The sequence below is a fragment of the Capra hircus genome, chromosome 13 (genome assembly GCF_001704415.2).
Source record: "Capra hircus breed San Clemente chromosome 13, ASM170441v1, whole genome shotgun sequence".
Taxonomy (NCBI): Eukaryota; Metazoa; Chordata; class Mammalia; order Artiodactyla; family Bovidae; genus Capra; species Capra hircus.
Genome location: NC_030820.1, coordinates 52,151,532 through 52,179,055, shown reverse-complemented (window position 1 = coordinate 52,179,055; position 27,524 = coordinate 52,151,532). Strand labels below are relative to the sequence as shown.

At 44.2% G+C, this 27,524-nt stretch overlaps 1 protein-coding gene across 1 annotated transcript in view; it reads left to right on the top strand.

Moving 5' to 3' along the window:
* TGM3 (transglutaminase 3) overlaps nucleotides 1–27,524 on the top strand; it is a 44,001-nt gene that overhangs the window by 7,005 nt on the left and 9,472 nt on the right. The window contains exons 2-9 of the mRNA XM_005688225.3: nucleotides 5,870–6,037; nucleotides 6,370–6,612; nucleotides 7,227–7,345; nucleotides 8,724–8,852; nucleotides 11,887–12,064; nucleotides 12,172–12,307; nucleotides 24,096–24,199; nucleotides 25,987–26,229. Coding sequence (XP_005688282.2) covers nucleotides 5,870–6,037; nucleotides 6,370–6,612; nucleotides 7,227–7,345; nucleotides 8,724–8,852; nucleotides 11,887–12,064; nucleotides 12,172–12,307; nucleotides 24,096–24,199; nucleotides 25,987–26,229 — 1,320 coding nt within the window. The remainder of the gene's footprint in view (nucleotides 1–5,869; nucleotides 6,038–6,369; nucleotides 6,613–7,226; nucleotides 7,346–8,723; nucleotides 8,853–11,886; nucleotides 12,065–12,171; nucleotides 12,308–24,095; nucleotides 24,200–25,986; nucleotides 26,230–27,524) is intronic.

Genomic DNA, 27,524 nt, shown 5'->3' with positions numbered 1-27,524 from the left:
TATGTATCAGGATGCAAACGCCAGAAAGGAGGACAATGTGTAGTGAAGTTCCTCACCATCTGTTCTCCCCTCCCAGGTGGAGAACAGAAGACCAGGGCAACAGGGAGGGTAAGACCTGTCTAGGTACATGACCTTAAGTAAGATATTTATCTCCTGTGGATAAGGAGTTTGAGATCAACACGTGCACTCTGCTAATAAACTGGATAACCAGCAAGGTTTTACTGTCTAGCACAGGAAGCTCTGCTCAGTGTTATGTGGCAGCCTGGATGCGAGGGGAGTTTGGGGGAGAACAGATACATGTAAATGTATGGTGGAGTCCCTTTGCTGTCCACCTGAAACTATCACAACATTGTTAATTGACTATCAGTTCAGTTCAGTTCAGTCACTCAGTCGTGTCCGACTCTTTGTGACCCCATGAATTGCAGCATACCAGGCCTCCTTGTCCATCACCAACTCCCGGAGTTCACTGAAACTCAGATCCATCGAGTCGGTGATGACATCCAGCCATCTCATCCTCTGTCGTCCCCTTCTTCTCCTGCCCTTAATCCCTCCCAGCATCACAGTCTTTTCCAATGAGTCAACTCTTTGCATGAGGTGGCCAGAGTACTGGAGTTTCAGCTTTAGCATCATTCCTTCCAAAGAACACCCAGGACTGATCTCCTTTAGAATGGACTGGTTGGATCTCCTTGCAGTCCAGGGGACTCTCAAGAGTCTTCTCCAACACCACAGTTCAAAAGTATCAATTCTTCGGCACTCAGCTTTCTTCACAGTCCAACTCTCACATCCATACATGACCACAGGAAAAACCATAGCCTTGACTAGACGGACCTTTGATGGCACAGACGGACCTTTGACGTCTCTGCTTTTTAATATGCTATCTAGGTTCGTCCTAACTTTCCTTCCAAGGAGTAAGCGTCTTTTAATTGGCTATACTCCAATATAAAATTTAAAGAAAATGTTTAAGATAGTTATCTCTCTGAGCATTAGTTTCCAGTTTCTTTTTTTCTTCAATTGAAGTATAGTTGATTTACAAGGTTGTGTTAGTTTCAGATGTGCAACAAAATGACTCAGTTATACATAAATGTATATTCTTTTTCATATTCTTTTCATTACAAGTTATTATAGGATATTGATATAGTTCCCTGTGCTCTACCCAGGGACCTTGTTGTTTATCTCTTTTGTGTGTAGCAGTGTGTATTTGCTAATCCCAAGCTCCTAGTTTATCCCCCCTGCCCCAGTTATTCTGTAAAGATTTTATCCATGGTGTGTGTAAGTTGCTCTGTGTACTGTTAACAGCAGTTGACACACAGGACACCAATGACAAATATGAGTCCTGGTGTTACTCACCCTGCAGCTCAGAGAAGCCTTGCACACCCCACAAGCACTCCAGGAAGAAGCAAGACTCTTTCATCCCGCGCTCACGACGGGAGAGGCAGAGATGATCTTCTCTCAGCCAAGGACCCCCCCTAGTGTGTACAAAGTTCCCTTTATCTCCTTTCAGTGTCTCTGCAGTCAAGGAACCCTGGAGCCCAGTCTTTTCTTCATCATTTTCCCTACAGACTGGTTTCTGGGATGAAAGAGACACACCTCTACTTTCTTTTTTTTTTTCAATAATTAGAATTGTTTTATTTTTCAGGACTTAGGTAAACCTATGTGAACTGGCCGTGTGTACTTTCGTGTGTTGATTCCCCCTTTTTCTTGCAAATCTCTTTTTAAAAATTGAAGTGTAGCTGAGTTACAATATTATATTAATTTCATATCTATAACATGGGATTTCAATTTTTATAGATTACATTCCATTCAAAGTTGCTATAAAATATTGGCTTTATTTCCTGTGCTGTACAATCTATCCTTACATTCATTTTATACTTAACAGTTTGTAACTCTTATCCCCTACTTCTGTCTTGCCCTCGCTTCCCACTGGTAACCACTACTTTGTTCTCTGTATCTATAAGTCTGTTCTGTTTTGTTGTATTCATTCATTTGTTTCCTTTTTTCAGACTTCACGTAGAAGTGATAACATATAGTATTTGGCTTCCCGGGTAGTGCAGTGATAAAAAGTCTGCCTGCCAATGCAGGAGCTGCAAGAGAAGTGGGTTTGATCCCTGGATTGGGAAGATTCTCTGGAGTAGGAAATGGCAACATGCTCCAGTATTCTTGCCTGGAAAATTCCATTGACAGAGGAGCCTGGCGGGCAAAGTCCATGGGGGTCACAAAGAGTCAGACACCACTGAGTGACAGCACACGCGCATGCGCACACGCACACGCACACACACACACACACACACAGAGCATCTGTCTTCCACTGTCTGACTTATTTCATAAGACCCTCCAGGTCCATCCATGTTATTGCAAATGGCAAAATTCCATTCTTTTTTATGCTTGAGTAGTATTTTATTGTGCATATATACCACATCTTCTTTATTTATCTGTTAATGGGTACTTAGATTGCTTCCATAGCGTGCTATTGTAAATAATGCTACTATGAACATTGCATCTTTTTGAATTGGCATTTTTGTATTCTTTTGATAGATACCCAGGAGTGGAATTTCTGGGTCATATGATAGTCCTATTTTTAGTTTTTTCAGTTCAGTTCAGTTCAGTCAGTCTTGCCCAACTCTTTGCGACCCCATGAATCACAGCATGCCAGGCCTCCCTGTCCATCACCAACTCCCAGAGTTCACTCAAACTCACGTCCATTGAGTCCATGATGCCATCCAGCCATCTCATCCTCGGTCGTCCCCTTTTCCTCCTGCCCCCAATCCCTCCCAGCATCAGAGTCTTTTCCAATGAGTCAACTCTTCACATGAGGTGGCCAAAGTACTGGAGTTTCAGCTTCAGCATCATTCCTTTCAAAGAAATTCCAGGGCTGATCTCCTTCAGAATGGACTGGTTGGATCTCCTTGCAGTCCAAGGGACTCTCAAGAGTCTTCTCCAACACCACAGTTCAAAAGCATTAATTCTTCAGCTCTCAGCCTTCTTCACAGTCCAACTCTCACATCCATACATGACCACTGGAAAAACCATAGCCTTGACTAGACGGACCTTAGTCGGCAAAGTAATGTCTCTGCTTTTCAATATGCTATCTAGGTTGGTCATAACTTTCCTTCTTCCAAGGAGTAAGCGTCTTTTAATTTCATGGCTGCAGTCACCATCTGCAGTGATTTTGGAGCCAAAAAAAATAAAGTCTGACACTGTTTCCACTGTTTCCCCATCTATTTCCCATAAAGTGATGGGATCGGATGCCATGATCTTCATTTTCTGAATGTTGAGCTTGAAGCCAACTTTTTCACTCTCCTCTTTCACTTTCATCAAGAGGCTCTTTAGTTCTTCTTCACTTTCTGCCATAGGGTGGTGTCATCTGCATATCTGAGGTTATTGATATTTCTCCTGGCAATCTTGATTCCAGCTTGTGCTTCTTCCAGCCCAAGGACCTTCAATACAGTTTTCCATAATGGCTGTACCAATTTACATTCCCTCCAACAGTGTACAAGGATCCCCTTTTCTCCACACCCTCATCAACATTTGTTATTTGTGGAGACGCCTCTGCTCTTGACACAGCTCTAGCAAACAGTACTTAAGCCTTGGCAGAAACCAGCTACAGATGGGAATCCCTGCTGCCCCCCATTCGTTAACCTGTGCTATCAGAGGGCTGTCCAGGGACCATACTTTCTGTTCTCAACCCATGGTCAAGAATAGTGAGCTTCTTCTGGGGAGAAGACATACATCCTTTCGGATTTGGGAGTGGGGAGGAATCTCTGGGGAGACTTGTGTGACCTCAGACCACTGTATCTAAGAGCTCTTCTTTTTTCTAAAGCGAGACAGTGAGTAAATCTCTACCAAATCCCATGCACAGAAGATAGTAAGTGCAGTTGGTAAGAGGCAGGGGTTTAGAAGGTGGGGACTTTGCCCTAGAGGGTCCTAACTTTCAGCAAGCCAGGTCTCTGCAGGTCATATAGAGCATGATGCTTACCAGTGACCACCCAAGATCTGAGGTCTCAACGTTCAGCATTTATGTGCAGGAATGTTCATCTCCCTCCGTCCCACCTTTCCCTCTGTGCCTTTCTCTTCAATCAGTAGATACTTGTTGGCTGCATGAATGTTTTCGTTTCCCTGAGTTTAAGAAAAAAAAAGCTTTTAATTTATTCTTTCAATAGTTATTTGCTCAATGCATAAATAAATGAGTGGACATGTGAATGAATGACTCTTTAGTACACTGAGCAGGTGGCACGATCACCTTCTCAGCCTGCTTCAGCAGCAATTTTGGTTCATCACCCCAGATTCTGCATCCCACTCAAGTCGATGATGAGCCTGTGCCCATCCCTGGAGCTGCTTGGGGAAATCCGCAGCCCCAGGCCTGCCCTGGAGCCATGCCCTCCGTCTCCCCTTTCTCTTCCAGACAAGACCTCTGCTCTAGCCAAAAATACCTGCTCTTCTGGGCCTTCAGTCTCTCTGTCTGTTGTCTGAAAGGCGCTTGACAAAATTCTCTCTTCCTTCAAGGCCTGGCATTTTCAGTGATTTTTTTTTTTTTTCTGATTCCTACAATTGAAAGTGATTCTTGCCTACATCTCCTAGACATCTTTTTGGGTGGGGGGAGGAGATTGGATTTCCCTCATCATTCATTCTGACATGTTGTCTTATGCACTGCTGAAGCTCTTTGGGGGTTAAAACTAATTTTCATACATTTTCATACCTCAACATGTGCCTTATATACTGTCCTACAAATAACAGGTAATCTCTCTGTTTATTAAGGAATACCCCACATACACCTTTCTTTATAGACTAAATTTGGAGCCCTAGTCATGAAGGTCATTGCATGACATTAGTTTTATGTTTGTTTGTGTGTTTGTTCATTTAGCCCTTCATTTGTTTATCTGATTGTCCTTATCTAGTCAAGCAATGTGCCAGGCGTTAGAATATAAAGATAAAGAAGGCACATTCTAATGAACAGAGGCAGACACATACAAAGAAGAGTTGTGTCATCACACTCCCATCATAGCTGTGACCACATCGTAAAGATAGAGACCAGTTTCATTTGCAGAAGATTGGGTGTTGTAACGTCTCAAACATAACTCAAAGGGATTAAATACTTCAAAAGTTTTAAAAAGGTTGAACTCCTCATATCCCATGGAATCTCTCATAACCCTTCTCAGCTTAGCTCCCTTACCTACACGATCATCTGAGAAGCTGAGGGTAGATTTTGAGGTGTTTGTCCTCAGGGTCTTATCCAGGGATCTCATGGCCTGAGACCACTCTTGCCAATGAGTCTTTGAAAGGCTCTCCAGGCCAGTGGTTTCCCAGTCTCTGAGCCTTGAAATGCTTCCCAGAATCACATGGTCCTTCTCAGCATCAGGGGCACAGGCCAACACCAAGATGTTGCACGTATACAGTATAGATGACATGGGTAATCATTTGCTGGGTGTTGGTGTCATAGAAGGCCCTTGGCATCTGGGAAGACACAAAGGGAAAAGCAAGGAAGCCAAAGCAGGGTGGTAGATCCAAGAGAAGTAGCCTCCTCCCAGTCCGTGCATCACTGTCCACAATGGAAGGAGGATAACGTGGACAGAATGGCTTACTCGGTTTCCTCGCTGGTTGGGAGAAGCTACTTCCTTGAGGGCTGAGTGACAATCAGCCAGGTGGAAGGGGAGGTGAGGGAGTGTGTGCCAAGCATCAGCCACCTGAAAAGGCAAGTGGGAATAGGTTGTGAAGTGCTTGCCATCTTGCATTTTAATGTGATTTTTCCAAGAAGCTTCTTCCCCAGCAAGCCCTGTCCAAAAGTTGTCTCTTCGGTAACTTACACCTTTTCCCATAGGCCACCATCCCTTTTCTCCCAGTATCTCATGTCCTCTTTTCTGTCTCATGGCTTTAGGACTCCAGGGTGTCAACTGGCAGACAGCCTCCAACCGGCAGGCACATCACACAGACAGGTTCTACGGCCAGGATCTCATCGTACGGAGAGGCCAGCCCTTCCATATGTCAGTGACCTTATCCCGAGGTCTCAGCTCTGGAGGAAGTGTGACATTCACAGTTTCCACAGGTACCTGCTCACTGCTCCCTGCCTCCTCCCACATACACACCTTGAGGAGACCTTGGGGCTGTGCATCCAAGGGGCGGTGGTGGTGGCGGCCTCAGGCTCTAACCCAGATCTACCATTGACTTAGTAGAGTCAAGTTTCACCTACCTCTGAGGGTCACAGTCTTAACCTCAAGAGGGGTTTGGACCATGTGATCTCCAGTTGCTTCCAGTGTCATAACGTGCTGCTTCATTGTATAACGTCTCCCAAAGAATCCCTGCAGTTATATTGGAATCTGGTTTCTCCACAGTCAGCCAACGCTACTTGGTTTCCATTGTCCTATGTCTTTTTTCCAGGGCCTTACCCCTCAGAGTCGGCCAAGACAAAGGCTGTGTTTCCACTCTCCAATGGGACAAGTAGCAGCGGCTGGGGTGCACAACTTGTGTCCAACAGGAACAATGTTCTGAACATCTCCATCCTTAGCCCTGCAAACGCACCCATTGGGAGGTACACGCTAAACATGCAGATCTCCTCCCAGGGCAGTGACTCCATGCTGAAACTTGGGACATTCATACTGCTCTTTAATCCCTGGCTGCAAGGTAGGCATCCAACCACACACACTCCCAGCCATCAGCTAAGGGATGTCCATGGAAAAGAGATGGAGGGAATGGTTTTCATGGGCTCAGGTTTGATTAGGGGAAGGTTGTGGAATAAGGAAAGAGCACAGAAGCTAGAAGTCAGAAGCCAGGGGTTTTGGTCCAGCTCTGCCTCTGAACCCGCTACGTGAGTCTGGCAGTCTCTCTACCCTTCTGAGCCTCAAATTCCTCACCATTAGATGGACAGCTTGCTATTTCTGGGGCTGTTGCAAGGATCTCATGAGTTTTTGAAAACTGTATAGTATGGTATAATGACTACAGCACCATTCTGCAGCCTGGAGACAGCTTGTGCCTGAAGAAGCAAGTTTTTCAATCCCAGAGGTCTTATTTTCAGATTCTTAGGTCATCTCAGCTTCTCTTTCAAGTTGATAGTTCTCATGATATGATGTGGAAGCATTTTAGCCCAAGGCTTCACTCCTCAATGGAGCTGGGGGAAGGGTTGAAGATGTGGCTTGCTCCAGCCACCATGTGGGTACTCAGGACTGAGACAAGGTTGAGTCTCTATAGTTCTCTGTAAGACTCTATCCCCTACTATCTGTTTTTTTCGTGTCAAACAGCTGATGGTGTCTTTATGAGTAACCATGCTGAGAGAGAGGAATATGTTCAGGAAGATGCTGGCATCATCTTTGTGGGAAGCACAAATCGAATTGGCATGATTGGCTGGAACTACGGACAGGTAAAAGGGTCATAGAGGCTGGCAGTAATGTCCCTATTCTACCCAAAGAAGCTCCGCAGCAGACCCCACAGATAGGTGGCAGTTCCCAAATCTGTCCATTTGCCTGCCTCTTATTTGTTCATTCATTCAGAAGATATTCATTGATGACCTACTATGTGCCAGGGGCCAAGGTGCCTCTGTGGATACAGGAGATGGATAAGACATATTTCATGTCTTTGAAGAGGTCACACTTTCACGGGCAAAACAGACACATAACTAAATTGATGCAACAATGTGTTATTGGTACCATGATACATGAACGAAGATAAGGCCCAGTAGAGACTTGCACAACAGTATAGTTTCTGTTATTCATTCCGTGTCATAATGTGATGAAATTTCCTTGGTGTGAGCATTCGACCTTCCAAGGGTCCTATAGTACTATGATGTCTGAGTCCACAGAATTCCCGAGTTTGCTCAGCTAGCCACATCCAGGGATTCCCTCCATATTTCCTTCTTTCCAGCAGACAGATGAAGCATTACAATGAAGTACCTTGGGTGGGGTGCCTTGGATGTCCAGCAGAGGGTGGACAGGTGCACATTCTGCCATGTCCAGACCCCTTTCTGTAGTCAACCAGGGCATATCTGCCATGTATTTTATCTTCAGTATAATGCCATATATTATATATGTTGAGTTTTATATGTTGTGTTCTGTGTTAAATTTCATAGAAAAGAAGAAAAAGGGGTGGGGTGGGTAAGGGCATAGGGTGCACTGAGGGGTGGAAGGGAGGATATTTTTGATGGGGTGATCTGGGAGAGCCTTGCTTAGAAAGGAACTTAGGATCAGAAACTTAATGGAGGCAAGGGAGCTGGACAGATATCTTGGGGAAAAGCACTGGAGGAAGAAGGAACAGCATATATGAAGACTCAAAGGCAAGAAAGAGCTTGGCCTTCTCCATTTTGTGAAAATGGCTTCAAATTCCAATTTTAGTGAGACACTTTATAATCAGTTCCCAAAAGTCTAAGTGATATGCTAGAGATCAATGTAAGAACCAGATGGAAACTTTGAGATGTGCTCAGCCTGATCCCTGGTTATACAGCTGGTGAAATTGAGGCCCAGACAGGTCAAGTAACTGCTCTCAAGTTCATAACAGTGAGGGAGTCTCATTAAACTTGAGGGGCCTCAGCACAGGGCCTTGTGTACAGCAAGAGGTCTGGATGAGTTTTCAGGGTTAAAGGCCAGGTGGGTGATTGTTCCTCAGTCTCTCAGTTCTGGGGGCCGTGGAGTGGGGGGAGATATGGGCAGTGCCCGTGGCTCTTACCAGCATAGCCTCCTTGCCCTCAATTAGCTGATACTACTTGTAATTTCTTTCATCGTAACATATGGCCCCATTTTGAACAGTTTGAAGAAGGCATTCTGAACATTTGCCTCTCAGTCCTGGATAACAGTCTAAATTTTCGCCGTGACCCTGCTACGGATGTGGCCCACAGAAACGACCCCAAATATATTGGCCGGGTTCTGAGTGCAATGGTGAGTGATGAGAAAACCATAATAACTAGTTGTTCCCCTATATCAAACTCAGCTATGGGTTAGGCACAACCACTCATCTTGTTGGTTGATGCCTCACAAAATAAAGTTGGTGGTTATTACATCCCCATTTTGTGCGCACAGAGTATGACACGCCTCTAAATTAAAGGACTTGCCTGAGACACACGGGAGTGAGTGGCAGAGGCAGAACCAGACCCAGGCTGCCGGCTCCCAAGCCCTTCCCACTGTATTGTGAGGCCTTCCTCAGATGACAAGGACTTGATCTGTGGGGGTCTGCCAGGGCTGGAAGGACACAAAGCTGAGACATAGCTCCATCCCTGGGGCTCCTGGGGAAGGGGCTACGCTCCTTTGCTCTGACCCATCCCCTCCTCAGCACAGAGAGCTTGAGTGCCAGCGGGGAGGGCAGAGGTTGACACGGTCGTCTTCTAGATGGGGAACCTGATGCCAGGGGGCTGGAGGGAATCATACACAACTTAGCCTTCGAGTGAGTCCAGCCAGAATAAGGCCTCCAACTGCCCGCCTGGGGCCACCTTCACTCACCCACTCCCTCCACGTGAGAAACCTACCCCACCTATCCAAACACACACATTAGCTGGATACATACACAAGCTGAATGCTGGGGGAATGCTCTATACTCAGTGGGTAGAAAACCTCTCCATCAGAAAAATGTCCAAACAAGGGATAACCTGCTCAAAAGTTATAAACTAAAAAGCTAAAAGTCAGAGAGTTCTTGAACTTTAACCCTCTGAAACTAAACAGTTACTCAGAAGTGTCAACTTGTGTGTGTGTGTGATTAATGGACTAGGCATTTCCAGTCTTTTTTGAGCTGGAGAATATCCAAGCTAATGAGCTAGTTACATGGTTAACTGAACGACCTCCTGACTACATGATAGATATTGGGGGTCATCAGACAGGGCTTCTTAACTTGAACCTGGCAGGACAGGTGTGGGGAGGCCCAGAGAATGTGGAGGCACTGAGGAGATGATGGGAACCAGGGTGGCAGGAAGAGTCCAGAGAGGGAGTGGACCCAGGCTGAACTGTGAAAACCAAGTGGTCCTAGAAGGGTGGGATTAAAGCCCAGGCCAAGGTCTAGGAAAGCTGGTGTATAGGCAACTTAGGAAGTTGAGCCTCCTCAGCTCAGGAGAGGGTGGGGGAGGCAGCTGGCTCCAGCAGCTGCTGACTCACTCCAGCCCTCGGGACAAAACACTTGATCTCCGAGCCAGGCTCCTCAGCTGCACCTCCCTGCTCTCTCTCCAGCCCTCCTGGTTGGGCTGGACCACGAGCTAATTATGGCCTGTGTGGGGCTTTGAAACACTCGGCTTTCAGTCAGAGATGAGCCTGTGATTACCACACTGGAGGCTGGAGCACCTGTGACTCAAGAGATGGAGATGGGCCGTGCAATCTTCCATCTTGAAGGAGCCCCGTGGCCCTGATCCTGCAATTCCAGCCCGGCCGTCCTGGAAGGGGTGCAGAGCTCACCCAGCACACAGAAGGGCTGTGATGGCTGGGTCAGCTGGTCGTGGGCAAGGATCCTTCCATTTCCAGACTGCTGGTTCTCACAAGCCTTGCCTTGTGACCCCCACAAAGAGAGGGAGCAGTTCTCACTGTGAGGTTGGGGTAAACGCTACTCAGTTTCATAAACTGAAGACCTGGCTGCTGGGAGACAGCTGAGGGCATACTTGCTCCTTCTGTTCCCTGTGTTGGAAGGAGAGCTTGAACGAATCAGCTTGTCAACAATCAACCAGCTGACAAGCAGCCAGGGTAGGCTCGTGACTCAAGTTTCTCCTTCTTCTTTCTCTTTTAACGTTTTTTAAAAATTTGGCTGCCTTGGGTCTTAGTCATGACACACAGTTGTGCATCTTTTGTTGCAGTGCACGGATTCTCTAGTTGTGGTGCCTGGACCCAGTGCAGCTCCCCGGCTTAGTTGGTCTGTGGCACATGAGATCTTAGTTCCCTGACCAAGGATCAAACCCACATCTCCCACATTGCAAGGCAGATTATAACCACCGGGCAACCAGGGAAGTCCCTCTTTTGACTTTTTATTATAGAAAAGTTCAGACGTTCACAAAAGTAGAGGAAAAAGTAAAATGAACTTCTATGTGCCTGTCACCGGCTTCATCAATTACCTACCCAAGGCCAGTCTTGATTCATCTGTGTCCCCTTCTTCATGCATTATGTGATAAATTCCAGATATCACATCATTCTGTCCCTAAATATTTCAATATGAGTCTCTAAAAGACTCAGACGAAGAGATTCAGGTCTCTTGATTCCTAGTCTAGTGCTCTTTTCATGTGACTCATTCAAGAATCAAGGGTTTCCCAGGTGACACAGTGGTAAAGAGTCTGCTTGCCAATGCAGGAGAAGCAGGAGACATGGGTTTGATCCCTGGGTCAAGAAGATCCCCTGAAGATGGGAATGACAACCCACTCCAGTCTTCTTGCCTGGAAAATCCCATGGACAGAGGAGCCTGGCATGGAATTGCAGAGTCAGATGTGATTGAGCATGCACAAAAACACCCAAATACAAGAATCATGCGTTAAGCTGAGTGAATGAATCAATGGATGGATGAAAAGTGAAAGTCCATCTTTATTCTTTTCAAGAATAAATTAGTTGCTAAAGTTTTACAGTGATCTTTTCAGAAGACCAGGACACCAAAAGAGAGCTTCAAACTATGGATCCCCAAGTCAGGTGGCAGCAGCCTGCGAGTTCTGGCCAGGACTTGACTGTAGGCTGATTTTCTACCCCTGCTTCATCACTGACAAGCCATGGAGCCTTGATTTTCTCTGTGAGCTGGGAATAACATATGAATTAGGGGCAAGCATGGCCTGTTAAGGAAAGCACTTTCAAATTCATAAACTTCTTGATACCCATTATCACAATTATCATCCAAATTGCCCAGAAAGACACAGAGACTTGAGGGAGTCTCCCTGGCTTCCTTCTTTGACTCCTTACCTTGCCGCCTGAACTCTGCCTGTCACTCTCTGTGCTGATTCCTTTGGGGTTTATTCCTGCCCAGATCAATGCCAATGATGACAATGGCGTGATTTCTGGGAACTGGAGCGGTAGCTACACTGGTGGCCGGGATCCTAGGAACTGGAATGGCAGCGTGGAGATCCTCAAGGAGTGGCAAAGATCTGGCTTCAGGCCCGTCCGGTACGGCCAGTGCTGGGTCTTTGCTGGAACCCTCAACACAGGTATTCTAGATGAGGTGTGCCTTTGCTGGATGGATGGGCAGCAGTGGGGTGCCCCCAGGTACTGTCTCCACTGCACCTCGAGTCCTCAGACTGCCCTTGACTTGCAGTGTTGCGATGTTTGGGGATTCCCTCCCGAGTGATCACCAACTTCAACTCAGCTCATGACACAGACAGAAACCTCAGCGTGGATGTCTACTACGACCCCTTGGGACGGCCCGTGGAAAAAGGCAGTGATAGCGTGTGGTGAGTATCTGATCCTTTCTGAGCACCAAATCCAAGCAGCTTCTCCCTAGCTCTCCCCAGCTCCTGGGACCAGCTCCAAACAGGAATCAGGAGGCAAGTACCATGTCAACACATGGTTTAGAATGGAAATGCTATCATATCTTAGCCTTTTGGCTAAGATCAAGTGTAGAATGGAAATGCCTAAGCTAGCAAGACCCAAAACAACCCTTCTCAGAGTTCTGCAAACGCTGATGGTCCATTTTATCTTGCCACCAGATGAAGGCTCTGATACCAGTGAAAAATATGATTCCTGGGCTCTGTGAAACTGCCCTGAATTTATAGGGGCCCCTAGACCCTATGATATTTTAGAAGCAAAACATTAAAATCATTGATTTTCTAGTAAGAAGAATAATGTATGTCATTTCGGGCAACCCATATGACTTGATGGGCTTTCTTAAAGAAAAGTGACATATTTTCTCATATATATATATATACACTTGCTTTGTATCTTGATTGCTAGAATAAAATGTTAGCTTATTCTGGATTTCAACTGAAAATAGGAAACTTTATAACTGGAAATATATATTTCTAAACCATAAATATGACATGCACATGTGTGTGATATATAATATATGCCAACTGAAAGGAGGTTATCTAAAACTTACAGACATATATCTATAACTTTGTATAGCTGCTTATATACATAAAATAGATATTGTTACAGCTATTTAAGGTTATACCATATGACAAGTTATTACCAGATGGCAACTGAAAATAGTTATGTCTATATGTGTATATACACATAGATGTCTACGTATATAAAGTACTACATGCATATGTCAATAATCCATTGTTTGAATCCGTTTCAAAGGATATACATATAATAATCATTCACATGCATATACATGTGAATATATGTATTCTAGATAACTTAATAACAGATGTCATCTTTTTTCCAGATGTTCAACTTTGAGAAAGTCTGTATAAAAAATTCTTTATTGCTTATTATTCCCAGAATAAGTAGATGCAACTTTACTGAAATGTACTTAGGGTAACTAATAGAATAAAGTCAAAGGAATATTAAAATTAACCAAAAGAGATATTAAAACAAATAAACAACAGCCCGCACCAATAATGGCACTGAATACTGTAAGCATCCTCTCCCCTCTGAAGGGAGGGAAGTGTATGTAATTCACCCAAGGTCACATGGATGCTAGGGTTTAATGGGGGAGAGAAAGTTTATTTCAAATGTTCTTCCTTAATCTACACACACATAATGTTCTCTCTAGTGACGCTGCTACTTACAGTGAGGTTTTGTTTTCCAACTTCTCATAAATGAATGTCTTTTCTTCTCCCTGTTTTTTCCTTTTGTTATTGTGTCCAAAATCCCATTGCAACCTTTTCTGATCCTTGGGACAATGCCATTCCTGGCTTTGTCTTCCTTTAGAAAAAGAGATGCTTGTTCCAACAAGATGACTGATTTTGGGGAGAGTGGCCCTCTTCGGCTTAACCCTTCTGTGATTATTCTGTATACTAGGAACTGCAGAGGGGTCAGAGAGCACGAGGCTCAGTCCTTCTGCTGAGAGCACGTCTGGTGCTGTTAGGGGACAAAAAGTGGGGAGGCCATTAGAGACTATTTAGTGATGCAGTGTGCCAGCTGTGTGTCAGACAGTTAGTACTGTGGGAACTCAGGGAGGGGGCCATCAAGGAAGGCCTGCTGGGAACAGAAAGTTGGGGCCTTTAAGCTGAATTTGGAATTAGACCTGAGATCTCTTGGTTACGGGTTCATGCTACACATTAGCTTCATAATTTATTCTAAATGTAATCACCCTGGGGCAAGTGTGGACCCCTGGAGACAGTCCCTACTGTCATTTCTGTTGGCTTTGCTGCAGAGTGTCAGGCCGTAAAACTCTGATTTTTCCTGGGGTTCCTCATCAGAACCCTCCTCAGAAAGCAGTGGGTGCTGAACATTCCTTCTCTTCCCCCTTTTCCCTGCAACTATGGGTGAGGAACCAGCACTGGATGGTGTGTACACAGGGATTCCTGAGCCCCAGTTCCAGTCCCACTCACCATCCAGCTCTAGAACTTGTATAAGCCACTCCATCTTTCTGACCCCCAGTTTCCCCATCAGTGAAATGTAAATGTTGCCTTGGAACTAGATGTTCACTTAAGCCTCTTTAACTTTTTGATTCTGTGAATCTTCAGCTTACCCTACTTTTTGAGTTAGAGCTACACCTCCCAAGAGTCCCTTCAACATGGTTCCTGCCAGGGGTTGGAGGGAATTAGCTCACAAGTCATTTTCTGCCTGGAGTGAAATTACTAACCTATTTTTTTTCCTTGCCTATTATTAAAAGGACAGTTTGAGTTTGGACAGAAATTCTTCGATCTGAATCTGTATGTTGCAATTATTAAAAGCTTTTAGAACCTTGTTCAGATTTGCCTAAAGTAATAGAATGTAAGGATCAAGTGAGGTTAAGCACCTGAGAATGCTTAATAATAAAAACAGCAGCAACTAATAATTTGCTGAGCAATTGTGCTTCAGGTCCCTTTCTGAATGCCTGCATGTACTCTTCAGGAACAATGAAATAGGCGCTATTGTGATCACCCCATTTTACAGCTGAGGAACCTGAGACATAGTGTCATTCATTCAAGGGCAGATAACTTGGAAACAGTGGAGCATGGATTTGAACCCAGGCCACTTTGTAAACTATGAAGCACCAGAGAGATGCCAAAGAATATTATCACTATTCCTGACTGATGTTTGAGAAACCTGACCGCATAACTTGAGATTTTCCAGAATAGGGGTTGGGGCAGTGGCTGGACACCAACCAGCTGAAGAATCTGGGTTCTTTGGTTCACACTTAGGTGGAAAATGAAAATGTTCTATGACACTAGATGCTATCTCAGGATTCAGTGGGGAGAAACGATTTGCCCAAAGTAGAACTGAAATAATGTCCAAGCTGGAGGTGAACACAGGTGTCTGTCAATAGGACTATTCCAAGTCAAAGAGCGTTAAGATCTCTGAGGGATCTTAGAGAGGGACCCACTTATCTCGTAACCGAGAAACCAGAGGCCCAGGGAGAAGCACTGGTAAACAGCTGAAGACATTTGGGTGCTCTCAATAAGGGTCTAACTTTATGTAAGTTCCTTAACTTTCTGTACCTCAGTTTCCTATCTGTAAAATGAAGGGCTAGGTCAGGGGACCTCAGCAATTTCTTCTAGAGCTCTCTTTGAGTCACATTATAGCATCCAGTGGGGTCCGTTTCCTTCTAAGCCTTTCTGCTCATGCCAGCGGTTTGACTTAAAAGGCACAAGGCTCTGGAGTTTTCGCTTCTTTCGAGTCGGGACACTCTGGGAAAAGCTTCTTTACTACGGCTCCCCTCTGTACCACTGTGAAGGAGGTCTCTGAAGCCTGCAAACAAATGTTTTAGAAAAGTTTGGCCAAAGTTATCTTAATCTTGACATTTCTGGCTTGTTTTCTTGGTTCATTTGACTTGATCCCCCAGTTTCTCAAGTCACAGATTTGACTCTATTTGTAGCCTTTACAGAGCTCAGAGGTGGAAGGCAAATGGAGATTGCCCATTCTTGTGGTCGGGGAAGTGGTGTTGGTCAGTAATGGATAAGAACTGTCATAACCCACACCCCCACATGAGCCCTAACTCCTAAGGCATCTATCTCTCTGTGACCACCAGCCTCCACTACTAGTTAGCCAGTCCCCAAAGTACCTGGAGCAGCTTGCTTAGACCCACAGCAAGGAAACCAAGGCTGTAAGAGTGGCAGGGTTCCAGAACAATTCAATTCAGAGAGCATGATGCATGAACTGCACGTCAGACCCTGCACTGGACACTGGGCACCAAGCAGAGTGAGATACATGAACCTCAGTAGAGGAGTTCCAGCTGCACAGGAAGCTAGATGATTGTGGAACAAAAGTTATATCAGAGATAGTATAGAGGTAGGGTTGGCACTCTCTGAGTATGTTCAGTTCAGTTCAGTTCAGTCGCTCAGTTGTGTCCAACTCTTTGCGACCCCATGGACTGCAGCATGCCAGGCTTCCCTGTCCATCACCAACTCCCGGAGTTTGTCCAAACTCATATCCATTGAGTTGGTGATGCCATCCAACCATCTCATCTTCTGTTGTCCCCTTCTCCTCCTGCCTTCAATCTTTCCCAGCATCAGGGTCTTTTCAAATGAGTCAGCTCTTTACATCAGGTGGCCAAAGTATTGGAGTTTCAGCTTCAACGTCAGTCCTTCCAATGAACACTTAGAACTAATCTCCTTTAGGATGGACTGGTTGGATCTCCTTGCAGTCCAAGGGACTCTCAAGAGTCTTCTCCAACACCACAGTTCAAAAGCATCAATTCTTCAGCACTCAGCTCTCTTTAGAGTCCAACTCTCACATCCATGCACGACTACTGGAAAAACCATAGCCTTGACTAGATGGGCCTTCTTGGGAAAGTAATGTCTCTGCTTTTTAATATGCTGTCTAGGTTGGTCATAACTTTCCTTCCAAGAGTAAGCATCTTTTAATTTTATGGCTGCAGTCACCATCTGCATGATTTTGGAACCCAAAAAAGCAAAGTCAGACACTGTTTCCACTGTTTCCCCCTCCATTTGCCATGAAGTGATGGGACTGGATGCCATGATCTTAGTTTTCTGAATGTTGAGCTTTAAACCAACTTTTTCACTCTCCTCTTTCACTTTCATCAAGAGGTTCTTTAGTTCTTCTTCACTTTCTGCCATAAGGGTGGTGTCATCTGCATATCTGAGGTTATTGATATTTCTCCCAGCAATCTTGATTCCATCTTGTGCTTCCTCCAGCCCAGCATTTCTCATGATGTACTCTGCATATAAGTTAAATAAGCAAGGTAACAATATACAGCCTTGTCATATTCCTTTTCCTATTTGGAACCAGTCTGTTGTTCCATGTCTAGTTCTAACTGTTGCTTCCTGACCTGCATACAGATTTCTCAGGAAGCAGGTCACGTGGTCTGGTATTCCCATTTCTTTCAGAATTTTCCACAGTTTGCGGTGATCCACACAGTCAAAGACTTTAGCATAGTCAATAAAGCAGAAGTAAATGTTTTTCACTCTCTTGCTTTTTTGATGATCCAGCAGATGTTGGCAATTTGCTGGTTCCTCTACCTTTTCTAAAACCAGCTTGAACATTTGGAAGTTCTTGGTTCACATGCTGTTGAAGCCTAGCTTGGAGAATTTTGAGGATTACTTTGCTAGCGTGTGAGATGAGTGCAATTGTGTGGTAGAATTGAACATTCTTTGGCATTGCCTTCCTTTGGGATTGGAATGAAAATTGACCTTTTCCAGTCCTGTGGCCACTGCTGAGTTTTCCAAATTTGCTGGCATATTGAGTGCAGCACTTTCACAGCATCATCTTTTAGGATTTGAAATAACTCAACTGGAATTCCATCACCTCTGCTAGCTTTGTTTGTAGTGATGCTTCCTAAGGCCCACTTGACCTCACATTCCAGGATGTCTGGCTCTAGGTGAGTGATCACATCATCATAATTATCTGGATCGTAAAGATCTTTTTTGTACAGTTCTTCTGTGTATTCTTGCCACCTCTTCTTAATATCTTCTGCTTCTGTTAGGTCCATACCATTTCTGTCCTTTATCAAGCCCATCTTTGCATGAAATGTTGCCTTGGTATCTCTAATTTTCTTGAGTATGTTAGGACAAGATTTTTTGAAGGAGTTTGTATCTGAACTGCATTTGGAAAGACAAATAAGCTTTTATCAGCATAAGTGGTGGAAATCTGGGTCACATCTAGAGAGGGTCCCCTAACCCCATGAATTCAAAGGTCAGCATAACTCAGTTGCAGTCTCTAGGGACAGTGGTTTAGAAGCTTCAAAGATCAAATTAGAATTGACTTGAATGGATGAGCAGGAGAGGCAGAGATTAGCTTCTTATAAAATAAATGCTTCAGTTTGCACTTTCCTGCACTCTTACTGGGGAAACACTCAAGACAGGAGCGGAGCCCAAGGTTGGGAGGTGGGAAAGAGTGTGGCCCACAACCAGGAACAAACCAGCACGTGCTTGATGATGCACTTGAAAGGCACATACATCCAAGTAAGTGTGAGCAAAGTGCTGGCTTTCAAACAAGGGAGGAACCAGGATGTGCTTGTTATCTATTTTGTCTTAAATTCTTGCCTTGCAAATAAGTATTCAAACATAGCTACTCACCTGTATTTCTTTACCAACTCACCCTTCTCCTAAGGTTCTCTGCCAGAAACAAAATGAATCTGAAATTTGGTGTCCTTACTGTTTTCCCTTCCTCTCTTTCCCTCTCACCCTTCTAAGATCATCTTCCCACACTCCTCCTGCTTTCTCCTGGGTAAAATATAACCGAATTTAAGGGCCCAAAAAAGATTTTGTGGGTCTGCCTGGAGATAATTTTTATGATGCCTTTTTTCCCCTACAACTGTAGGAAATCTCACAAAACATATAAAGAAGTAAAAATCATCTATAATCCTATTGTTCACATACTTTAAATATTTGCTAGTTTCCTATGCAATCTTTATGAGTTGTTGTTTTTATAGAACTGGGATCATGCATTTTATAAGACTTGGGCACAAGACAGAGCATGTAATAGACACATCCTGCTTTTCCCCGTACTTGGAAACCAACCACTTCATAGTTTTAAACCATGTATTTTTGACTAAACAGGGTATTATGAACATTTTCCCAATGTCATTAATCTTCAAAAATAAGATTTTTAATGTATTATATTCCATTGAATGTTAAGCCATTATCTCTTTTCCCACTATAATGGTAAACTGTTTCCTATTCCCTATGTTACCTATCTGTTCCCCCTTTTTTTCCTACTTTAAATAACACTGTAACAAGCATTGTTGTATGGAAATCTTGAACATTTCAGTGATTAGTCCTATAAGAAAGATTCCTAGAAATGGCATATCCTAGGTTAGAGAATGAACATTTTAAATGCTTATGACACCTATTGCTATTGCCTTCCAGAAATTTTGTAATGAGCTATGTTTCATTACAGCAGTGAGTAAGGGATTGCGTTCTTCGCACTCCTATCATTGGTTGATATTTTTTCATTATTTGTTCACCTCTCATGGCCTTATCCCTTCTGTCTTGTTTTGGAACTGACTTTTTAGCTCTTCCCCTTTCCCCTAGAAAATCCAGCAGGGCCATAATGCACCTGATAGGTACTTAGGAAGCACTTCTAACTCTTGACAACTGTATAGTGTAGAACTCTGGATCTGGTCCCTACGGAAAGGCTTGCAAGTTTCATTTTACAACATGTAAAATGAAAACAGTTTTTCCTGATTACAAAACAATAAAAAATAAATTAATGAGAGTTATAGTAATATAGCTACCCAAAGAAAACGCTAATAATATTACGAGTTAGAGCCTTCCAGACATTCACGCTGTTTATACTCACACACATCAGATGTATGTGTGTTAAGTAATCATTACCCAAATGGGACCAAATTAAATGGCCTGTTTTATAACATTTAATATCTTCCTGTATCAATACATTAAAATTTAGAGAGAATGTCATTTGGTAGTTAAAGCAGGGACATTGCAGCCCTTCTGCCTGGGTTAAAATCCCATTCTGCCTGTTTACTGACTTTGAGACCTTGAACAAGTCACTTTACTTCTCTATGCCTCAGTTTCCAGAATTGTCGAAAGAGGATAACACTTATTCTTATCTTCCCTTATAAGAACACTGTGAAGCTTAAGATATAATGCAGACACTTAGTATTATTCTGTGTTGATACTTAACTGTGTTAGCTATTAGTGTTTATATAACATACATATGTTAAAATATTCATTTATTTTGTAATTAGAGCTTCCCAGGTGGTGCTAGTGGTAAAGAACTGCCTGCCAGTGCAGAAGCCTTCAGAGATGAGGGTTCAATGCCTGGATTGGAAAAATCCCCTGGAGGAGGGCATAGCAACACACTCCAGTATTCTTGCCTGGAAAATCCCATGGACAGAAGAGCCTGGCGGGCTACAACTCCATGGGGTCACAGAGTCAGACACGACTGAAACAACTTAACACACATATTTTGTAATTTCAGAATTATAGAAGTAATAAGTGATTTTCATTATAGAAAATGAAAACATTGCAGAAATAAATAAGGTACAGCTTAGTGCATATGCATCAAAATCTGCCCATATGCACAATACTTAACACCAAACCATTACTTAAACTGTGGTTATCTAAGATAATGGAGTTATGGGGGACTTCCACTACTTTTTTATGATGATTTTTTTTCACAATTGTAAGAAATCTCAAGAATATATATTTTCTAAATCAAAATAGGTTCATCATATCAGTATATATTTTTATAAGCTTATGCATACACATACACACTCTTGTAATTTTTCTTCAGTTCAGTTCAGTTCAGTTCAGTCACTCAGTCGTGTCCGACTCTGCGACCCCATGAATCGCAGCACGCCAGGCCTCCCTGTCCATCACCAACTCCCGGAGTTCACTCAGACTCACGTCTATCGAGTCAGTGATGCCATTCAGCCATCTCATCCTCGGTCGTCCCCTTCTCCTCCTGCCCTCAATCCCTCCCAGCATCAGAGTCTTTTCCAATGAGTCAACTCTTCGCATGAGGTGTCTAAAGTACTGGAGTTTCAGCTTTAGCATCATTCCTTCCAAAGAATTCCCAGGGCTAATCTCCTTCAGAATGGACTGGTTGGATCTCCTTGCAGTCAAGGGACTCTCAAGAGTCTTCTCCAACACCACAGTTCCAAAGCATCAATTCTTTGGTGCTTAGCTTTCTTCACAGTCCAACTCTCACATCCATACATGACCACAGGAAAAACCATAGCCTTGACTAGACGGACCTTAGTCGGCAAAGTAATGTCTCTGCTTTTGAATATGCTATCTAGGTTGGTCATAACTTTTCTTCCAAGGAGTAAGCGTCTTTTAATTTCATGGCGGCAATCACCATCTGCAGTTTTCTTACTTGGTGATATAATTTAGACATCTTTCTATGTAAATGCTAGATTGATTTTGCTCGTTCTTTTTTTTTTCCATGTATTTATTTTTTTATATAAGGTACATTAATTTTATTTACTTTGTGATTTTTAAAAGTTGTTTTTTTTTTTTTTTTTTTGCTCATTCTTTTGGACAGCTGCATGATATTCTGTTGGATGGTTGTGTCACAATTTATCTAACCATCGCCTTATTGGTAAACATTTCCTCCATTATTTTTGCTATTACAAACAATGTTTTAGTGAACATTTTCCCACGTACATCCATGTGCATGTATGTGAGGGGTTTTATAGGAGAAATTTCTGGAAGTGGAATTACTGGTTCAGTGGGTATGTAGATTTTTTAAGGTTTTTCACGCTGATTACCAAATTGCCTTTCACAGATGTCATACACATTTAAACTCCCACCAGTAGCATATGACAGTGCTTGTTTGCCCACACAGCAATGGGTATCATCCTGTGCTTTCATCTTTGTCGGTCTAATAGGTGTGATAATATCTCTTTGTCATTTTAATTTTTTATTGGAGGATAAATGCTCTACAATGTTATCATGTTTTCTGCCATACAACAACACAAATCAGCCTTAATTTTCTTTTAATTGTGGTGGAGTTAAAACTATCTTCATATGTTTAGTGATCATTTTTATTCCTTATGAAAATTGCCTGTTCATTGTCCATTATTGGCATGTTTGACTTCTTTTGCGTCTTGTTGTTTTTAGTTCCTAACTTTTTTGTAACACCAAAGACTGCAGCCAACCAGGTTTATCTGTCCATGGAATTTCCCAGACAAGAATATTGGAGTGGGTTGCCATTTCCTTCTCCAGGGGATCTTCCTTACCCATGGATCAAACCTATGTCTCCTGCATTGCAGATAGGAGAATCTGGCTTTATCACTGAGCCACCTGGAAACAGGTTCTTTCATATCTTATTGATTTGTAAATACTTTATAATATTCATTATAGTAACTGTCTAGTATACATGTTGCATATATTTTCCCTATTTTATTGATTTTTTCAACCTTTTTTCCTCTCTCTTCTTCAGACTGGATACTTTATACTGATCTGACTTCAAGTTTACTCTTTCATCTGTTATCTCTATCCTGCTAGTAAGCCATCCATTGAATTAATTTCAGATACTGGACTTTTTTCCAGTTAAAATTACCCATTTGGTTCTTTTTCTATATTTTCTGTTTTTCTGCTAAGAGGTTCCTCTTTCCATTTGTTATGAGCATATTTCCCTTTACTCCATTGATCATAATTATCATAACTGCTTTAAAGTCTTTACCCAGTAATTCTAACATCTGGATTATCTACGGGTTAATTTCTGTTGATTGTCTTTTGCCTTGAGGATAAGTGACATTTTTCTGGTTCTTTGGATGTTCATTAATTGGGGATTGTATCCTGGTCATTGGCTATGTCTTGATTCTGCATTTTGTCTTAGGAGCCTACCTGGGGTACACTCAAACTGCAAACTCTGTCTCACCTGCGGTAGGCAGCAGCTCAAGTTTCAGTTCATTTTTTAAATTTTTATCTGGACTGTTTGTGGTTTGCCTTGTATATGCCTAGCTCAGGGGTCACCCAGAAGCTTAGGCAGAGTTAATACACAAATCTATGTTCCACTTTCCGACTCTCCTTTCCAAGATTTCTGCCACACCCTCTAGTGATTCTAGTTAACCCAGAGTTTGTTTCTTAACTCCTCAGGTCAGAAAGAAGTGGACTGTCTGTTGGAACTTTTACTGCCCTGCACTGTCCATCTACTGCAGCTTGTCCTTAGGAGCAAGGTCACCAAAGCACAACTCGCTCCATGCTAGTCTCTTCCTCAAAGTTTTGACACCCTTCCAAAATCCTCCTACTTTGTTTACTCCCAGATAGTTATCTTTTGTCAGTTTGTTGTTTTTGCACAAGAGACTATCCATTATGAGCTTATTCTTCCATGCTGGAAACAGAACTATAGTCTCTTTGTTTACTTGGTATATGAAAGCTTAATATTTTTACCTAGTCATATGTATCATTCTGAAGTCGGTTCTCTACTTAAAACTATCTTTTCCACCTCAGGAATATAAAAAAATTTTTTTCAAGTTGAATAGAACTTGAGTTTATGTCAGACTTACATTTTCTTCCAAGTTGGACCCAAAACTGCCAACGTTAATGTGGTTGTTGTGGTATTGGAGAGGAGGAGAATAGAGGGAAGAATAAAGAATGAAGAAAGCTTTGGATAACTGTTTACACCTGGTGAGGGCGGGGGCCAATGACTGAGAGCCTGCAGATTGGGAGATGAGGGCGCCACTGATTTAGAGCATTTAGGACCGGCATGTGCATTCTTCTATCCAGACCTCAACCTCAGGGCTCTGTGGCTCTTAGCCAGACCTGTCACTCTTGCTGCACCCCATTCACTTTCATCCCACATGAAATACAGTAGTGTACCCCAGCAGGATGCGCAAGAGAAAGCTGTGTGGGTTTGCTCGCTGGGTCTTGGCTCTAACCTAGATCCATTCTGCTCCTCAGAAAGGCAGGAGAACATGGTGATTTTGGAGTTAGGCATACCTGGGGCCACACTTTAACTTTGCATTGTTAGCCGCTTGACTTCTCTGAGCCTCAGTTTCCCCTTTTATGAGATGAGCATGAAAACAGTACCCATTTAACCGTGCTGTGAGAATTTGAGGAGACAGTGCTCGCCGAGGTCTAGCGCAATAGCTGGCCCAGAGTAAACTCACTTGAGTGCGAGGGCGCTGCCCTGCCAGGTCAGAGATGTGGCGCTTCGCCATTCCTCTGCTGTGTGGCCTTGGCCAAGCTCTGCAGTGTGTGGCTCTGTCTGCAGGAATTTCCACGTCTGGAATGAAGCCTGGTTTGTGCGGCCTGACCTGGGCCCTTCGTACAACGGATGGCAGGTTCTGGACGCCACCCCTCAGGAGAGAAGCCAAGGTAACCACTCTTCCGTCAGCCTGCCAGTGCCCCCCTTCTCTGGGTTTGGCTCTAAGTCATGACTTCTCAATCTTTACAACGGTGGAAAGCGGCACAGCAAGATCACCTAAATCTTCTCTGCCTTTGGGGGTGCAGAGAGGGATTAAAACAGAAGCATTTTCAAAGTAGATTTCCTCTTAATTGGCTTAGTTCAGGCTGCTGTTTAAATGACTGCCATCCCTGCTCTCACATGACTGCTGCAAAGGCCCTGGCCCATGGCCGGCAATAGGGAAGGGAACTGTCCCTGCCAACAGATTCTCCCACACAGCCTCTAGTAGCCCATCCCTCCCAGCATAGAAACCTTCCGTGTCCCTTTGCCTTGGGATTTAGTCCAGATTCCCTGGCTCAGCTTCAGGCCTCTGTGGTCACGGTCCCCAGCACCCCTCTCACCTTCTGGGTGTCCCCCGCCAGGCTGAGCTCACCTTCTCGCAGGCTGGCCCTTCCCTGCCCCTGATGGCCACTCTCCCATCAGATCTCGGGCATTGGGCTCTCTGGGAACCTTTCCTCGTCCCTTCCCTGATTTCCAGAGCATTCTTATCCATTGCCTTCATTTTCAATTGTTTCTTTCAAACTTAAAAAAATTATAAAAGTCATATATGCATGGTTAAAAATGGTTAAAAAAAATTCAATTCGTTCCTAAAAGATTTACAATGAAAATGAGGTCTTACCCCCTCCCTTGCTGCAACATGTCTACCAGAAGCAATGAGATTCGGGGAACTTGGGTGTGAGGAGGGTAACTTCCAGATATTTTCTAGGCCACTATTCAAACTTCTCACTGCAACTCATTAGTGGTTATAAAATCAAGTTAATGGGTTGTGACCATTGTTTTAAGAAATGAAATAGAATAGCATGGAAAGGAGTGAGGAAAGGAAAGAAAAAGAAACTATCAGAGTGTATTGGACATTAAGAATAAGAATTTTCCTGTGGGATTTTTGTTTCAGGACCACATATGTGCCATGATGTAAAAACTTATTTCTAGAGATCATGGTAAAAAAAAAAAAAAAAAAAGCTGAAAGTCACTGTCACTGTTTCAGGCATATAAAAGTGTGTGTGTTTGTTTTATAAACACAAATGGAATAATATTCTTCTATTCTGCTGTAACTTACTTTTTATCATCTGGGCACTTCATGAAGGAAACTGTATCTGTGTATCTATACCTGTATCCACATTTATGTCCTTCCATCCACCCATCCATCTATGAATCTATCTACCTATCTGTCCATTTCTCCATGTATCCACCCACCTACCTACCTATCTGTCTGAGCTAGCTATGCTGAGTGCTCAAGAAGGGAGGTGATGGTCAGGGCTTGGGAGCCCAAAGAAGCAGGACGTCTCTGTAGGCTGGGTTTGCAGAGAAGTCTTCCAAAATAGGGGGATGATTTGGGAAGAATGATTTGCAGAGTAGAAAAGAAGCAGCCCTGAGCACAAGACAGTCAGACTTTCCTCTTTAGGAAACAGATTGAAAGCAGGGGGTTAGCACAAATTATGCACCTACAGAATGCAGGAGTGGGCTGTCTTCTGTGGAGCTGGAGTCTGACCAGAGTGCTATTGCACAAGATAACAGTAGCCCCAGAGGGTCCTGCTGAGTGCCCAAAGAGGAGAGCAGACAATCAGGGTTGAAGGAGTTTGGGGTAGAAGCAGGGGAGCTGGGCGGTGGGGAGGGCCCCCAGAGGAGCAGGCTATGAGGCGGGCTGTTGCAGAGGGGTCTGGCTTTGGCACACATCCAACCTCTGCACCCTGGCCCCCAGGGGTGTTCCAGTGCGGCCCTGCTTCGGTGATCGCTATCCGAGAGGGTAATGTGGACTGGGACTTCGACATGCCCTTCATCTTTGCGGAGGTCAATGCCGACCGCATCACGTGGATCTACGAGTCGAATGGTGCCTTGAAGAAGAACTCCTCAGACACTCACAGCGTCGGCAAGTACATCAGTACCAAGGCGGTGGGCAGCAACTCTCGCGTGGATGTCACCGAAAAGTACAAGTATCCAGAAGGTAGGAGGGGCTTGGATGGGCTGTGCCACGCAGGGCCTGACGGTGGGAAGACAGCTTTGAGGCGGGAGAAGGAAAACTTGCTCATGCTCCTCCCGCTTTCTCAGCCTGCTGTGCCTGAATATTAGGACTGCTCCCTAGCATCTACTGCCCAGTTCCCCAGACTGTTTCCTGCGGGGATAAAACCATCAGGGGCAGACACAGTGCCAGCGGAAATGCGCTGAAGGACTCAGGCAGCTGTCAGTCTAGCTCGTCTCCAGCTGTGTCCCTTTGCCAATTGCACCATTAGGGTGACAGCCCCATGACTGAGCATCACAGGGAGAAACATGGCCCCCACAGAAGACCCCCTAGGGGTCTCTGTCAGTCCACTCCCCTTGCCTCCAAGAAGCGCAAGCAGGAAACATCCTCTGAAAAAAGAAACGGACAGTCCCCAGAGACATGGGGACTGCTTTGTCTGCTTCAGTGGCTCCCTGAAAGCCAGATGAGGTGGGGATACCTCCTACACCATGACAATGCCCGAGTCCCTGAAGTCGTCACCATCCACTTGAGTGCTGATCCCCTTAAAGTCACCTAGAAGCCTAGTCGGTAGGAGGCCACCTTTAACACAAATTATGAGTGTTGCTCTGTTTCAGAAGTTGCTTTCAGTGTTAGCAAATTAATATCTCTGAGGAATCTCAATAGTGACAAAATTCTACATTTGAAGGTGATGTTCATTTTAGAAATAGGCCAAAGTGAATTAATGCTTGCTCTAGCAGGCCAGTCACTCCTTAATGGGATCAACATGTCACTCTAAACTCTTTGAAATAGTTGCTTTAGTGGGTCCTCACTGCTGGTTCTGAGGTGTGAAGAAAAGTGCTCTTGAGAAGGTACCCATGTGCACCCTAAAGTAAACCCCACAGTTCGGTGCCCTGGATGGCTGCTGCTGCTGCTGGCTGCCGTATACAAAAGAGGAAAGCTGAGTAGGGGGGTAGGCTCCAAGTCCAGGTGGATAAGCTGCTGGGTGTGGGTCCTTTGGAGGCACCAGAGTAATGAGATTGGTGCTTTCCGTTAGACCCCAGTGTAGTTCTGCAGCCCATTCCTCCCACTGGGGTCAGATGGCCTTTCTCTCAGTCAGTAAACATGTACTGAGACCTCCCCGAGCGCCCATTCATGCTCAACTCCAGGAGGCCAGGAAGCACCCTGCAGATGGGCACCTGCCCCTCCAGAGCTCACAGGCTGGGGGTCAGGCTTGAGTGTGACAAGCATTCTCAACAGTGTTCTGATGTAGAAACCAGGGTAGGAGCCAAGGAACTGATAAC